General features: G+C 41.2%; 1 protein-coding gene across 20 annotated transcripts in view; it reads right to left on the minus strand.

Moving 5' to 3' along the window:
• The window catches only part of LOC107388605 (pleckstrin homology domain-containing family A member 5), a 121,890-nt gene that overhangs the window by 6,986 nt on the left and 101,302 nt on the right, over window positions 1–13,602 (minus strand). For 12 of the 20 annotated variants that reach the window (XM_070550323.1, XM_015964174.3, XM_070550320.1 and 9 more), the window contains 8 exons: window positions 9,462–9,524; window positions 9,291–9,371; window positions 5,906–6,055; window positions 5,688–5,789; window positions 4,957–5,115; window positions 4,475–4,630; window positions 3,955–4,075; window positions 2,035–2,150 (listed from right to left, as the gene is read on the minus strand). In XM_070550323.1, coding sequence (XP_070406424.1) covers window positions 2,035–2,150; window positions 3,955–4,075; window positions 4,475–4,630; window positions 4,957–5,115; window positions 5,688–5,789; window positions 5,906–6,055; window positions 9,291–9,371; window positions 9,462–9,524 — 948 coding nt within the window. The remainder of the gene's footprint in view (window positions 1–2,034; window positions 2,151–3,954; window positions 4,076–4,474; window positions 4,631–4,956; window positions 5,116–5,687; window positions 5,790–5,905; window positions 6,056–9,290; window positions 9,372–9,461; window positions 9,525–13,602) is intronic. The other 8 variants (XM_070550322.1, XM_070550321.1, XM_070550318.1 and 5 more) reach the window with 1 other exon arrangement.

Consider the following 13,602-nt stretch of genomic DNA (forward strand, 5'->3'; position numbering starts at 1 on the left):
CTGGAGAAGCGAGTCTGAGTGGGAGATGATGTTTTGCTCCTGACTACTCAACGTTGAACCGTGGTCAGAAAACACTTGAGACGCCATCTGTGCCGATCTACATTACCCGTCAGTGAGACCTCCGCCTTAGATCAGGCTGCCAGGTTCACGACCTCCCAATGGTACTGCAGCCGATGAAACAGCGTCCTCAGCACGACAAACCAGTCTTTGGATAGTCTCCAGGTAATAACCGGCAGGTGTTTCACAGCGTCAAAGGGACCCCCTTTGGGTCAGCGAGTTCAGCTTTTATTCTGAAGGAACCGTTGTTTTGTTGATAACAACGACAGGATTTCCCAGCTTGGCAGTTCTCAGCTTAAAAGTAAAAAGTACAGGTGGCCGGTCTGTACTTCACTTAGCGATGAACTTCAGGGGATCTTGAGATCTGGCTGAATACTGAACTCAAAATGGCATTGTTCTGTTTTATTAATCTTGATGTTTACGATTCTGGATGAATCACAGCTGACAGATTAAATAAACACCACAGAGACTCTGCCACGCTTCAGAGTGAAGGTTCTGATTGGATTTGCGACCGGAATGTGTCATGATTATTTATCTTTTGTGTATCAGCTGACTAGTGGCTAGAATACGTCATTTCCTTATTAAACATTAACCATAACATTGTGATTTCACAGATCGGTCACATGGTTATTATTGACTAACAGTTGTTTTGATTAGCTTCATTAAAATAGAGTTCTTTGATTAATTAAAAGAAAAGAGTTCTTTCTTCATTCTTCTGTCTTCACTGCTGGAATGGAGACAGATTAGAAGTGAATGCATGACCTTGAGGCTGTTTCATGCACACTGACACTGTGTCAAACAGAGACAGCTGTTACTGGGGAGAAATGGCTCCTTCATCACGTTACAGTACTAATGGAGTTTATGATGAAACCTTTGTAACAAAAAAGATGAATGATTTTCAGCGGGATATTTATGTTGTATTGAGGACATAAAGATTTGTTGTGGACTAACTCTTTTATTGGAGGACATTAATTGGACCCTTGCCGATGTTAAAAGACAGTTTTTGTTCTAGGCTCTATTCTGTTAATGATATGGGGCTTCGAACATTATTATGTATTTCAGATTGGCAAAAGCAGTTACTGTTATGATTTTATCATGTCACAACAAAAAAAATCCTTGCTTGCTTCCTAAGAATGTAACTTACCACCATGGTATGTAAACTATAATGGGTTAACAAGATGGCAGGATAACTTAAGCGGCATGAATTAACTTGGTTTTGCAGCATTAGAAAAAAATCTCAAAGTATGGTGCAGCCCTAATCCAAGTGATGTCACAGTCTGGTTAGGCCAGTTGTTGTTACTCAGCATTAGCTGCAGGTGCTGTTGAACACACTCTAAACCCCACAGATGAGGACCGCCTCTGCAAACGGTGCACACATTAGAAAAGAGACTGCCTTGATTATATTGTATGCTCACTGAACACACGGCTGCACTCGGGAGGACTCAGCCGCTCGTTAATGCCCATCCAGGAGAAGATGAGACAATGTTCGTTTTCAGGTCTGTGCCCTGCTGGAGGACTGGCAGATGTGGACTCAATGCTCAGCCTAAGGACATAATGTCAACCATTCCAGATCCCAGGACTAAAGCTGAACTCTGCACAGCTGTGTCAAAGTGACACATTTACATTATTTACTCAGCAGACTCATGCAGATCCACTGAAAGCGGGACACACCCTAAAAAAGTGGTACCACTAATGGCACGGCTAGCATATGTAAGATGATAGTGTCTGAGGCAGAAAACTGTATAAACAACCGTTGGCATCTATTTTACGAGTTCCTGGTTTGAGGTCATGAGTCATAGCCTGGCCATGTGAATACGCACCTTATTGCACAAGTAAATACAATAAGGAGGCGAGTAAATAGAGTTAGAAGAAATGAGGTAGTGTCCACTTTATGTTTGTCCACAGGCGACTCAAAACAAAACAAAAACAGGTCAAAACAAATATTTCACAGAAACTATCACAGGTTTAGTGACTCACCGTCCTGAGGTCAGGCTTCCTGCTCTTCCTTAACGTTACATATGATGCTATAGAGGAAGATTCAGGCACCGGAGACTTGGTTCTGGGTGGAACGATGCCGACTGGATAGGACATGCCTGACAAATCGAAGACAACAAAATATTTAATTTGTCTGCAAATCAGCAACAACTAAAACGTGTTTCACCAAATCCAGTCCACATTATTTTTAAGGGAATTCATTTTTAGAGATTTTGTTGTGGTAAAAAGACTAAATAAAGCCAGCTTACAATAATAGTTTGCACACATTTTAACTTTGTATAAAATGCGGTTTCCATGTGGTGAGCCAAAAATTTAAACTGCAAAAGCTTCAAAAATTCAACAGAATTCACTATAAATGAAAGACAACAACACACATTTATGAAACGTGGAAAACCAAAACAAAATGAACCACCAGATCATGTGATCATCATGGGAAACCAACCATTTGCATTTTTTAGATGAAAGCTGATTTTCAAATCTATTCGTAACCCACAACTTTATTAGCTATGTGCAACTGCTAGGCTAACAACAATAGCTCATCAGCTAATCTCTTGTCAGCTACTCAATGCATTTAGGTGCCGAGACATGGAGAGGTAACCTCGGAGTTCAAACTGAGCATCAGAAGGGAGAAGAAAAGAGATTTAAGGGACTTTGAATGTGCCGTGGTTATTGGTCGCAGACCGGCTGGTCTGAGAATTTCAGAAAGGGAGATTTTCATTAACAACTAGTGATGCACTGACTTGAAATTTTTGGGCCGATAGCGATATTAATATCACTGTTGTGACCAATAACCGTTATTTGCTGATACTGATAAACTGACATTAATGCTTCTAAAACCATCAGATTTTGTTTAGAATGAAAAATATTAAAGCTGAATTTATGTTATTATGTACAAACACCACACACATTAACACTTCTGAGATAATTACAATCACTGTCACATGACTAAACAAATACACATCCCCCCATGGATCACTTTTGCTACATTATTTTGACCAATATCAGCGTTGCTGATCTTCTTGTGGCCCTCACCTTCTTGTGTAAAGAAACAATTTCCTTTCTCAGATTCTGTGACATTTCTCTTCCATGTGGAGCCATTGCTGACAGCAGGAAATTGGAAGGGCTTTTCTTTGTTAAGTAATGCCCTTTTATAGTCACCTGTCTGCTGTACACCTCAGACTCACCTGTGGTTGAATGCCTTTTAAATCAAAATGTGTAGTAATAAGTGTGGATTTTCTCCCCGGACTATAATTGGGGGGTGTATATTTGCATATTTGCAACATGGGCTTGAATAGATTTGTTAGGAAAATCACTTTTGTGTGTGAAAATGAACAAATTTTGTTTGCAATCAGTGGCCCACATTTGTGGGAGTATTTTGTAGTAAGGTAGCTCATAGAAAATGTTGGTTCTAAAGGGAAATTAAATGTTTTTTGACAAATGTAGTGGGGTGTACTCATTCATGCAGAGTACTGTATATCCGCATGTGGCCCACCTATGTATGCTGGCAGGGATGGATGTGACCGTGTGAGGCTGCCATGTTCATGTGGACCAGAGCCTCAGAGAGAGGTTTCAAGCACTTTGTTGAATCTGTTATATTGACTAAAGCTGTTATGAAGGTAAAAGAAGCTCCAACCTGTTCATAGAAAATGGACCAAATAAAGAAGCCAGTGAGAGTAGATATCTGGACTGGATTTAAAAATTTTACAAGACATTTTTTTTTATCAAAAGATGTAAAACATGTTTTTGTTTGCACATTGTGCAAACTGCTGATGGACCACTAAGTCTCTAATTAAATTAAGAGTACTAAAAGTGCAAAGAAGTGGGAGATTTAGTCATAAAAAGAGTATTTCACAGATTATTTGGTGAAACTTTAGCAAACAATAGTCTTCTCCTGAAAAGCACCTTTGTTTCCAGCATGCTCTCTATCAGATGGGTGTTCAGATCTGTCCTCTCCATTGCTCTCATCCACCTCGGTCACTGTGGTCAGCTCTGGTTCACTTTTATACAACCTGTAGTCGGGAGCCTGCAAACGAGGAAGAGGTTCGCACATTAGCAGCAGCTCTCAGAGAGACAGACACTGACGTTAACAACACAGGGCAGTAACGAGTTAAAAACGAAACGTAAGCAGCAGGCAGGGAATCTCAAACCGAGGAACGGATTAGTGAGCATACAAATTATGATGCGTCACTTTTATCACACAGGAAGAAACAGAAAAGGAGTGCAAAATAATAACAGATCAAATAATACATGAGCAAGTTACTTCACTGAAATTCAAAAACAAAAATGAATCAGGGGATTATGCCCAACAAAAATGGATGTGAGGCAAATAAAAAAACTTGAAACACATCACAGAGAGTTATGACATGTGATGAAACAGCTGAGGGCGGGGTCAGCCATGAGGCCAGCAGGTCAACAAGCTTACGCTGTGCGTGCTATTCCTGTGATTGGCCTTCCTGTCCTCCGGCCTGTGGAGCGACGGGGGGCGCACACCGGCCTGAGAGGGCAGGGGGGGCAGGGTGGGGGGATTGGGCTCGTAGGAATTGGGAAGGGGTGGCCGCGGGGGTGCAGAGTCCTCCTCCTGGGGATTACACAGGGCATTACAGGACAGGAAGCAAGGTGCCACATGGTGCCACCGTGCTGGATCAAGACCAAAGCCATATGGTAGAGTAGTTCAGGCCCAGAGGATGAGCTGACTGGCAGACTAGTCAGAGAGCCCTCCATATGCTGCTACCACTTCACTGATACATCCCTTAAAGGCTCCGACATGTACAAGAGCTGCTTTAGCCTTAAATACCTCCACACTCAGCAGCTAAATGAACCTGTTTATGTTCAGTTTCTAACCAAATCGTCAAACACCAAAAGTCAAACAACATCTTGTTTATTTCTTTATTGGTGGTTTCTCACCTCAGTTTTGTGCTTGCTGAAGTTGGTTTTGGGTCCATAGAAAGTCATCCCATCCACAGCACTCCTCTGGGCTTTGTGCTTACTGAGGGCCTCCAGCACATCTTGAATCCTCCAGAGCTCCTTCTGGATGCGGACATGCTGCTGACTCGGAGGCTCCGTCTGAGAGGGTGGAGACAAAAGGAAAAGAATCAGCTCTGATGGTAGTGTTTGATATCAACGTGGACGATGTGGAACATGATGCATAAAGAGATTTTGTCAGTCTGTGAGAAACTTTGGCTTCAAAAGACAAACAACCAAGAAAGAAAAAAAAACATTTATGTAGACAAAAAGGTGACGGAAGAAAACTAAAGAACTGGAAAGAGCCACATAATTATTCCCTGGTTAATGAAAGGTTTGTGTGGAGAAGAGAGCGTCCAGGCTTCATGTTGGCCCTCTGACGCCTCCGCTCTAAACGAACGTTAGCTCTGACTCACGCCTAACAAGAAATAACCGTTAGAACCATTTGCCTCGGCCTCAACACCTCTTTCAGGATGAAGAACGAGATAAAACAGACTTAATACAGAGCTGTGCTACAGCCATGCATCACTCACTGAGCAGCTTTCAGCGCTGGTTCAACTCCAACAGTCTTGGAGCAGAAATGTGTCATTTTTGTCACTGCTTGCAACTAAGAAGTATAAATAAAAAGTAACACGGAGGTCAGGCAGCAGATTCTCAGTTAAATAAAACCTCACCTGTGGGCTTCCCAGTGCTTCTAGCTGCTCCAACAATCTGTTCTTAGCTACAGTCACATCTCCTTCCAGCCTGTCGTATTCCCTGGATGAGCGCTCCAACTCCTGGTTGGAGTGTGGGAGAAATACTTTGTGAACGTCCAACAATTAGATAACAACCTATAGAAATGAGAGTACCAGCATGAACTGTGATTGTGCAGAGTGAATGTTGCCTAACTCACAGCAGTGATTCTGGACAGCTCTCTGCAGGTGCTGAGGAGGCCGCTCTGCAGTAAGTCCCTCTGCTGAAGGACACTCTGCATGGCAGCCGGGTCGTCAGCACCCAGCTCGATCTCCTGGCTGGCCGACAGGAGTGCGGTCTCCAGAGTGTGCTGAAAGAACATATAAAATCAAACAATAAGTTTCTAATATAAAGTTGATCAAATGTATCCGATTGGAACTTTTGTTCATTAAAACAAACTGATTAAAATGTTAATAAGAATGACAAAAATGTATAACTCTTCTCAGAGACTAACCGGGCCCGTCTACTGGACACGTAAGCATCGCGTAACATCAGTGAAACATAGAGCGTAACAATTAGTCGCCGTCGTAGTGCGAGGGTGCGTTTCCATCGGCCGGGAAGCTTGTGCTTCAAGTCTATTTGTTACACGCTACACTTCCAGAATGCATCAAAATCTGCAATTCTGATGGGGCGAGGCAGGAAGTCAAACACAAAAGCAGTGTTAAACATCCAGAATCTTCCGAAATAAGTCACATGCAGAGTCCTAGTAGGTTAACTGGTGACAAAAAGTACGTCATTTCCTGTGAAACCTCTGTAGCCGAGGTAAACAGCACATAATCTAAACCACAGAGCTTTTTGGATACATGCTGTTGTCTTTCTCCTTGCCTGTTATCACGTCAACTGAAATCACTTGGGGTGTTGCAATTCTCGCGTGATTTAGTGACCTCGCTGGATCAGCTGTGTGGAATGTTTTTACTGCCGTTTTGCATCTGAAACACTCCTGGTGGGAAGAGAGCTCATGGGTAAAAACACGTTTATTACTTTACGAGTCGCTTAAAGATCTTTTTCTCCTGGGTGGATTATCGGAACCATCGGTCCGCATGTCTGTGCATAATTCTGATGAAGCTTTCACGCAAGGCCGTCGTTGTACGTGCTTGTTCCTGGGTTAGTTTTCACAATCCTGCGCATTCTGTTTATGTGTAGAGCAATAGGCCTTCATTCATTCATTCATTCAACCTCGCCATTCTCACCGGTTTCTTTTGAAAATGGCTACGAGCTGCAGGAGAAAAAGTGTCTTCAAAGTCTACGATAAGAAGAGAAAGGCCTCCGACGTGAGAAATAACACCAGAGTTTTTTAGGAGACTCCATGGCGTGCGCTGAAAGCGAAGGCTGGGCTCCCCACAGGTCTCTGCCACCAGTTTTCTGCTCGACAGGTAAGCTAAAGTTTGGTATGCTCTGGAGAAATTCATCTCAGATTAGTGCTGGAAGATATTATCCATGGCTACATTCTAACTTTATTCTAACTCTAAGGCCAGCAGCAACTTTTTTCATTTTTTCTAAACGTGGGGAGGTCGGTTCTTTCCTGAAATTCAGAAACATCTTCCGTCACACCTTTAAAGTGACAGTGTGTATTTTCCCTGGCGATAGGGGGCAGTACATACCTAAATCACTGCAAGCAGGCAGTATTTTTGTGTTTGAGTAAGACCTTAACAACGGATGGCCATTCGGGTCAAAAATTCCTGAAAGTACAACCTCTAGCAAAATGACAAACACATCAGGATCCCTTTCATCACTGACAATGAGGAGGTAAATGTGTAAAACAACGTTTATGAGCGGTGAAAGTTTGGTAATCGTTTGTTACAAATCAGTAAATGCAATTTGTCCTCTAAGGCTCCCGTTGAAGGAAACATGGCATCTAATATGGCGTCGCCAAGAGATTGAGACCCGCTCCCATGTATTTTAGATCAGATTTTTATGGTTATAATGCGTTCTTTTTTTTGGGCAACGGAATAATCTAATTAGTTACGTTTCCCACTGTTGCAACGCCGTTACCGTTACTGGGGACGGAAGGTTGTGCGTTACTATGTGCTTGTCGAACGTTGAGCAACAGTGTGAGGCTTTCTGACCGCCACACTTCAGCTGCAGCCAGGGAGAGAGAGGTGTTGGTAACACTCTTACAAACACGATGATGATTGGCCGGGTGGGCAGAGACCCTCAGTGTTCTCACTGTTACTGCTTGCTGTAGACCGAACAGAGCAGAGAAGGGAATAACGCCGTTTAAAATAACCGCGTTACTAAAAAAAATATTTCTTTCTGTAACGAGCAAACTAATTAATTGCCGTCTTCTTTTATCAAAACGTCGTTACTGATAAGAAAATGCGCGCGTTAAGCAGCGCGGTGTGTTGAAGCTGATCAGGAGCTAAAGAGGCAGATGTTTTCATCCAAGCGCATCACGGCCGTGAAGAACGAGGAAGACGTGATGAATATCTACGGCTGCAGGTGTGGATCTGCAGTCGTGCCCTTCTTAGCGTGACGTCCCGAAGGTCCGCTCACCTGTTCACCGCTCAGATGCCACGATCTTCTGCCTTCCTAGATCATCCAGCTGTGACTCGTGATTTTTATCTTGAGAGGCGCTATAGAAATGATATTTTCTTCTTCTTCTGTTCCTGATCATGTGTTTAGTCCCGCTGTAACACTGATGCATCAGTCTCAGACGTCATGGAGCTCAGGTGTTATCAGAGCTACCTGTGTGTCTTTATCACCCAGCTTCAGCTCTTCTGTGGTTGGGTCTGACCCAAGTTAGTACATTTAAGTCCTCCATCAGGCTTGTGCCTCTTCTAGTGTCATTTTAAATGATTTTATTTATTTATTTAACCGTTACTAGATTACCAGCAACAGAGATGCTACTAAAAACACACAATCATGTGAAGCTGGGAAAATTTAAATACTGTGCAAGTTTACAGTTTTTTCTGTAATTTAACTAGACTGAGAGACCATTTAAAGGCTCGGGAACCTTTACAGGTGTTTCTATTTGCAATTTTAAATTTTAGCTGATTGGGGTCTTGTTAAATATCACACAGTGACCTTTTAATAGTCTAGATAAGTGTAATGTTCCTGTTAGTAGTTCCTCCTGTTAAGTGCTTATTTATTTAAATTATTCAGGTTTATAAAAAACATTTGGACATACATTTTATTATGTTCCAGTCATTTATATTTCACTATTGTAGTCATTTATAGTAAATTAAGTAAGTTCAACTAACCCATTTTTCTTGCATTCTTTCATGAAAAAAGTAACTAAGTAGTTATTTTTCTTGGTAATTAGTTACTTTTATAATCCCGTAAATCAGTTAGTAACTGAGTTACTTTTTTGACAAAGTAATTTGTAGCTATAACCAATTACCTTTTAAAAGTAACTTTCCCAACACTGGTTATATGTTACAAAGCAATATTTTTGAACAACTGGGCATCCTTTAATTCATTTTTAACAACATTTCGATGGATATTTCCAGAGATTAATGGTAAAAATTACACATTTTCTCTTTAACGGAAAGGCCGGATTAATTGTTGCTTTGAGTGAGAATGTAATAACTGCGCAGTTTCTTCACCTTTTCTCTGTACAGCTGCTGAAGTTTCTCCTCGTGTGTCCTCACCACCTTATCATGCTCACACAACCTGCTAAGTTTAGTCTGGAGACAAGATAATAAAAAAAGTAGTAAACCCTGTTTTATAGCTGAGCTGATCAAAGCTCCATGGAAGACTGCAACAGTAATACTTACATCAATATCCACCTCCTCTGGCACACATGTGTAGACTTGGTCTCTGTAGTCTTCTGGACTCAGCTGTGAAGACAGACTAAGCATTAGACTGCGACAACAAATCTGCACATACACTTAAGGATCTGGAGATCTAATGCAGTGCCATTACAAGGCTCTCACACTGAGCCAGAGGATTTATCTCTGAATTGGAGTTCAAATTTCACTAAATAAAGTGTTAAACATTACCAAACCTGCTGTGAAAAAGCAGCCAGTCTAAACACAATCTCTGCTGATGGTTCTTGTGCCACGTGTTTTATTTCCAAAGGCGTTAGTCTTCCTCAGCACAGCACTTTGGTTTTATTGGAAACCCAAAATGAAAGCACGTGAAAACGGTCTTGATGGCTAAACTCTAGTTGGTCCTGTCTCCACCAAATCTGCTCTCCAATGTAAACGACCAGCAGTTATCGGTTCCTACTGCTCTGTGTATGTTCCTGTGTAGCTTCACACTGACAAATAATCCAAATCCAAAGACTTTCTAAAACCTACATGAGAATTGCAATTCTCAATCTAAATGAAAGAAAACACCTGATTGTCCATCTTTAGCGGCCAATGTGAGAAACAGGGATGAAACTGTCTGCTTTTGTACGTTTTTATCACGACTAACGTGAGAAAATAAACTCTCATAAATGATCACAGTATTTTTTTAAAGTGTTGAAAATGCCCAAAAAGTACTTTTATGATCTAAAATTATATATATTAAAAAACATTAAACTTTTACAATGAATTAACTGGCTTTTATTAATGATTATTCATCGTTGTACTCGGTCATGTATATTAACTTATGAAATCACCGACAGAATATCTTGTTTTATTATAGTGAACAGGGAACTGACTGCATGTTTTGGAAGAGCTTTTGAATTGTGAATTTGCTTGAAGATCTTATTGCTTTTTTTTTTTTTTTTTTGGAAGGCAGCTGAAGCCGAGTTTCTACTACGAGTTCTGGAAGATTTCTGGGAGGGGGAAGAAGACAGGGAACAAATGATGGCTTGGTCCTTTCAGCTGTCTCCATATAAAGTGTCCCTGCTAAGGGACACTGCTAAGACGCCAGCATATAGTGACCATTTCAGCTTGATGCTTGATGTCACTGGTCAGCGCCAAAAGGCACCCACAGACATCAACACTTAAGACATTTTATTGCGTCAAAGCACACGGTTTTTGACGTCGTTCAGGGGACTGAGCGACAGGCTTTGTGAGACCACAAAGCAGCATAAATTACCATGTACAATGGATTTCTGCCACATTTTTTAGCTTTGGGAGTTATAGAAATGTGATTCTTAAAGCTGCTATAGCAAATTTGGAAAACAAGCATGCTTGAAACATTTTTTCATGCCTCTTGACAATATTGTAACAGTATGGAGAGATAAAAAATGAATTGGTTCTTTGGCATTTGTCTAGAAACCTCCGCCAATAAAGCAACTATTGGATCATCTCACTGAACCAACGCACTTCCCTGGGTAATCCATTCATTACACACAAGTGTGTTTAGTAACAGAACACCACTGGACGTTTGCCACTCAGTAATATCAGAGAACGAGAAACAGCCGACTGATACCACTTCAACTTTTGGGAAAAACACTATTTGAAGTCATGAACAACAAAAGAAGACCTAGAAAACGGTGACTGGTGTTTAGCGCTATCTGGTTTCCTCTGGCAACGTGGGTTTCCGGTTCTGGCAGATGTGGCCCAGGGCTGACACCCAATGGGAGGGGTGAGTGTTCCGTGACTGTGTTTACGTTTTAAAGCTAGCTCGTTCTGTAAATTTACTATTGCAGCTTTAAGCAGCGTCAGCGCAGCTTATCGTCTTTTCCTCCTATACCGATTCACCAGCTGCTCTTCCAATTTAGCAAATGCTGGTTGTTTGGCTACGTCTGCCGATATAATTTCTCACCAAGTTACAATCAATCAGCACAAGCTACCCATAAGTCCCGCCCAGTGACTCTACCAAGCTTTCCTAGTACGTCTTCTAAGGAACTCTGGTGGTCCCTGAAATGGCCTGGAAAGTGGTCATTTCGGGCCTACCCAGTCAAATGGAGAAATGTGGATAAAGGTCCAGTAAAATTACCTCAAAGTTCCGATACTAGAAATTGGCCTAATTTCTCAGTTAAGTGGTTATTAAATTAATAGTTTGCAATTTTAGCTGTTCTGTTAACCGTGGGCCCTCATTATCTTCTGTTAGAATGGTAAAAGGAATTTAACAGACCCAAAAGAAACTTAGATTCAAGGACCACATCGGGATAAGATTTTAGTTGACTTTGCATTAGTTGTAGCATAGCAGATGACTCTTAAGTAAGCTTTTCATCAATACTTTATTAGAAATTAAAATACCATTGCACAGTTTTGGTCACCATGGAGGCTTTAATATCTTAAATACTCTTACTGCTATCTCATGTCTGAGACGCTGAGGCAGTTGGACAAGCAATGAGCTCACCACAGCTTTTACATAGCAGTTAATAAACACAGAGAGGGCTAAATGGGAAAGTTTTACAACAGTAAACAGTTTCATTTTTAGTCAAATATGAATTTTTTTCTGAAGAACAAATTAAATCCAACATTAACTTCAAGTTTACAAGGTTATAAGCTTGGAAAACTGATATTTCTTTCTATTTGTACTATTCCCACTTAAACATCTAAAAAGAGGGTATGGATTCAGCTGCATTGGATCCCTTGTTTCCATATATAAAAAGCATTGTCACACACTCATTTCTCCACTCATCTAAAATAATGAAGCCCGCAAATATTGTGGCAGTGAAATATTTCCGTTTTGTGTTTCATTAGACAAGCTAAAGATCAAGATGCTGGTTTTCAGTCATCTTCTCACCAACATAAAACCTAGACACAACAGATATGTGTCAAAACCGCTGAAGCTTAACCATCGTTCTCCCTCTGGTATACATATGAAGATTATGTTTCAATGTGGTCAACAAAATTATCAGAGTGGCACTAAAAATTACACTGAAAATGAATGCAACTTTTTTTTTTTTTACTTTCACCTCAAATAGATTATTTTTCCAATCCAAAACAAAATAACTCACTGCCCAAATATTTTCGGACTCTGCATCAATTTTTCACGCTCACACCTGCAATATTTCACACGCTTGTTCTCAGCTGAACCACATGGTACATTTAAAGCAGTAAGGACCACATGGCATTCCACACAGAACATGCAGACGCTCCCACAGCTCAGGGAGCTGCACGGTGGGGTCGTGTGGACTACGAGTGACATGGGAAAGAGAAGGAGGGAGACAGATATCTGGCTCTGCCGAACAGGTGGGAATGCAGCTGGTATGCCTGTGAATGAGTGAAGGCAGCACTTTAACACATGGGGGGTCACAGGTGGCAAAGTGATGTCAAATCCATCATCACAAACAACCCCTTTAGCATCTGTATCAGCAGAATGACAAACGGGGGGAATTGAAAGATTAAATCTACCCATCTTTATTCATTCATACGCCTCTGAGGCCTAATCAGTAAGAGTCTACAGTAACAACATGGCAGGTCTTAAACCACTAATCTCAACAGTCTAACTTAGGGAGAATATGCATGAAGTCATCACTCAAACGTTTAAGTGGTGCATTGAGCTAACCTGAATACTTAACTAAGGTAGAATATTGTAACACTGTTACAACACTTTATCCTTTTGCACTAAAAGGGACATTTTAGCCACTTTAAAGTGTGTTTCTGTGTAAAAGCTATTAAAAAATTACTATCTTACCTGTTGTTCTTGGAGAAGAGTGTATATCCTGCAGGACTGATGTGCTAACGACTAGTCTGAGTAGAGCCAAAGACCAAAGTGTAGTAGTGCTACTGTCTTAATAGGAGTCTAATCTCATAGAATTCACAGTGATTTGTGTGGCATTGTTTCATCAACCTTTTATAATCGTCAGCTTCAAATTTCACGGTCACTTAAAGGTGTGGTTCACTCGTTTGATTAATACATTTGCAGTGGTCTCTAGTAGGAATGGATGCCTTGTGAGTAATACTCTGGGGACAGAACCCCTTGTGCACGCACCATTTTCAGGAAGTAGAAGTGAGCCACATCAGAGCTGAGCTTCAGACGACAGAATTTAGACTCTTATTTCCTGATATTTGGACATCTCGCAAC

This window comes from Nothobranchius furzeri, chromosome 4, assembly GCF_043380555.1.
Source record: "Nothobranchius furzeri strain GRZ-AD chromosome 4, NfurGRZ-RIMD1, whole genome shotgun sequence".
Taxonomy (NCBI): domain Eukaryota; kingdom Metazoa; phylum Chordata; class Actinopteri; order Cyprinodontiformes; family Nothobranchiidae; genus Nothobranchius; species Nothobranchius furzeri.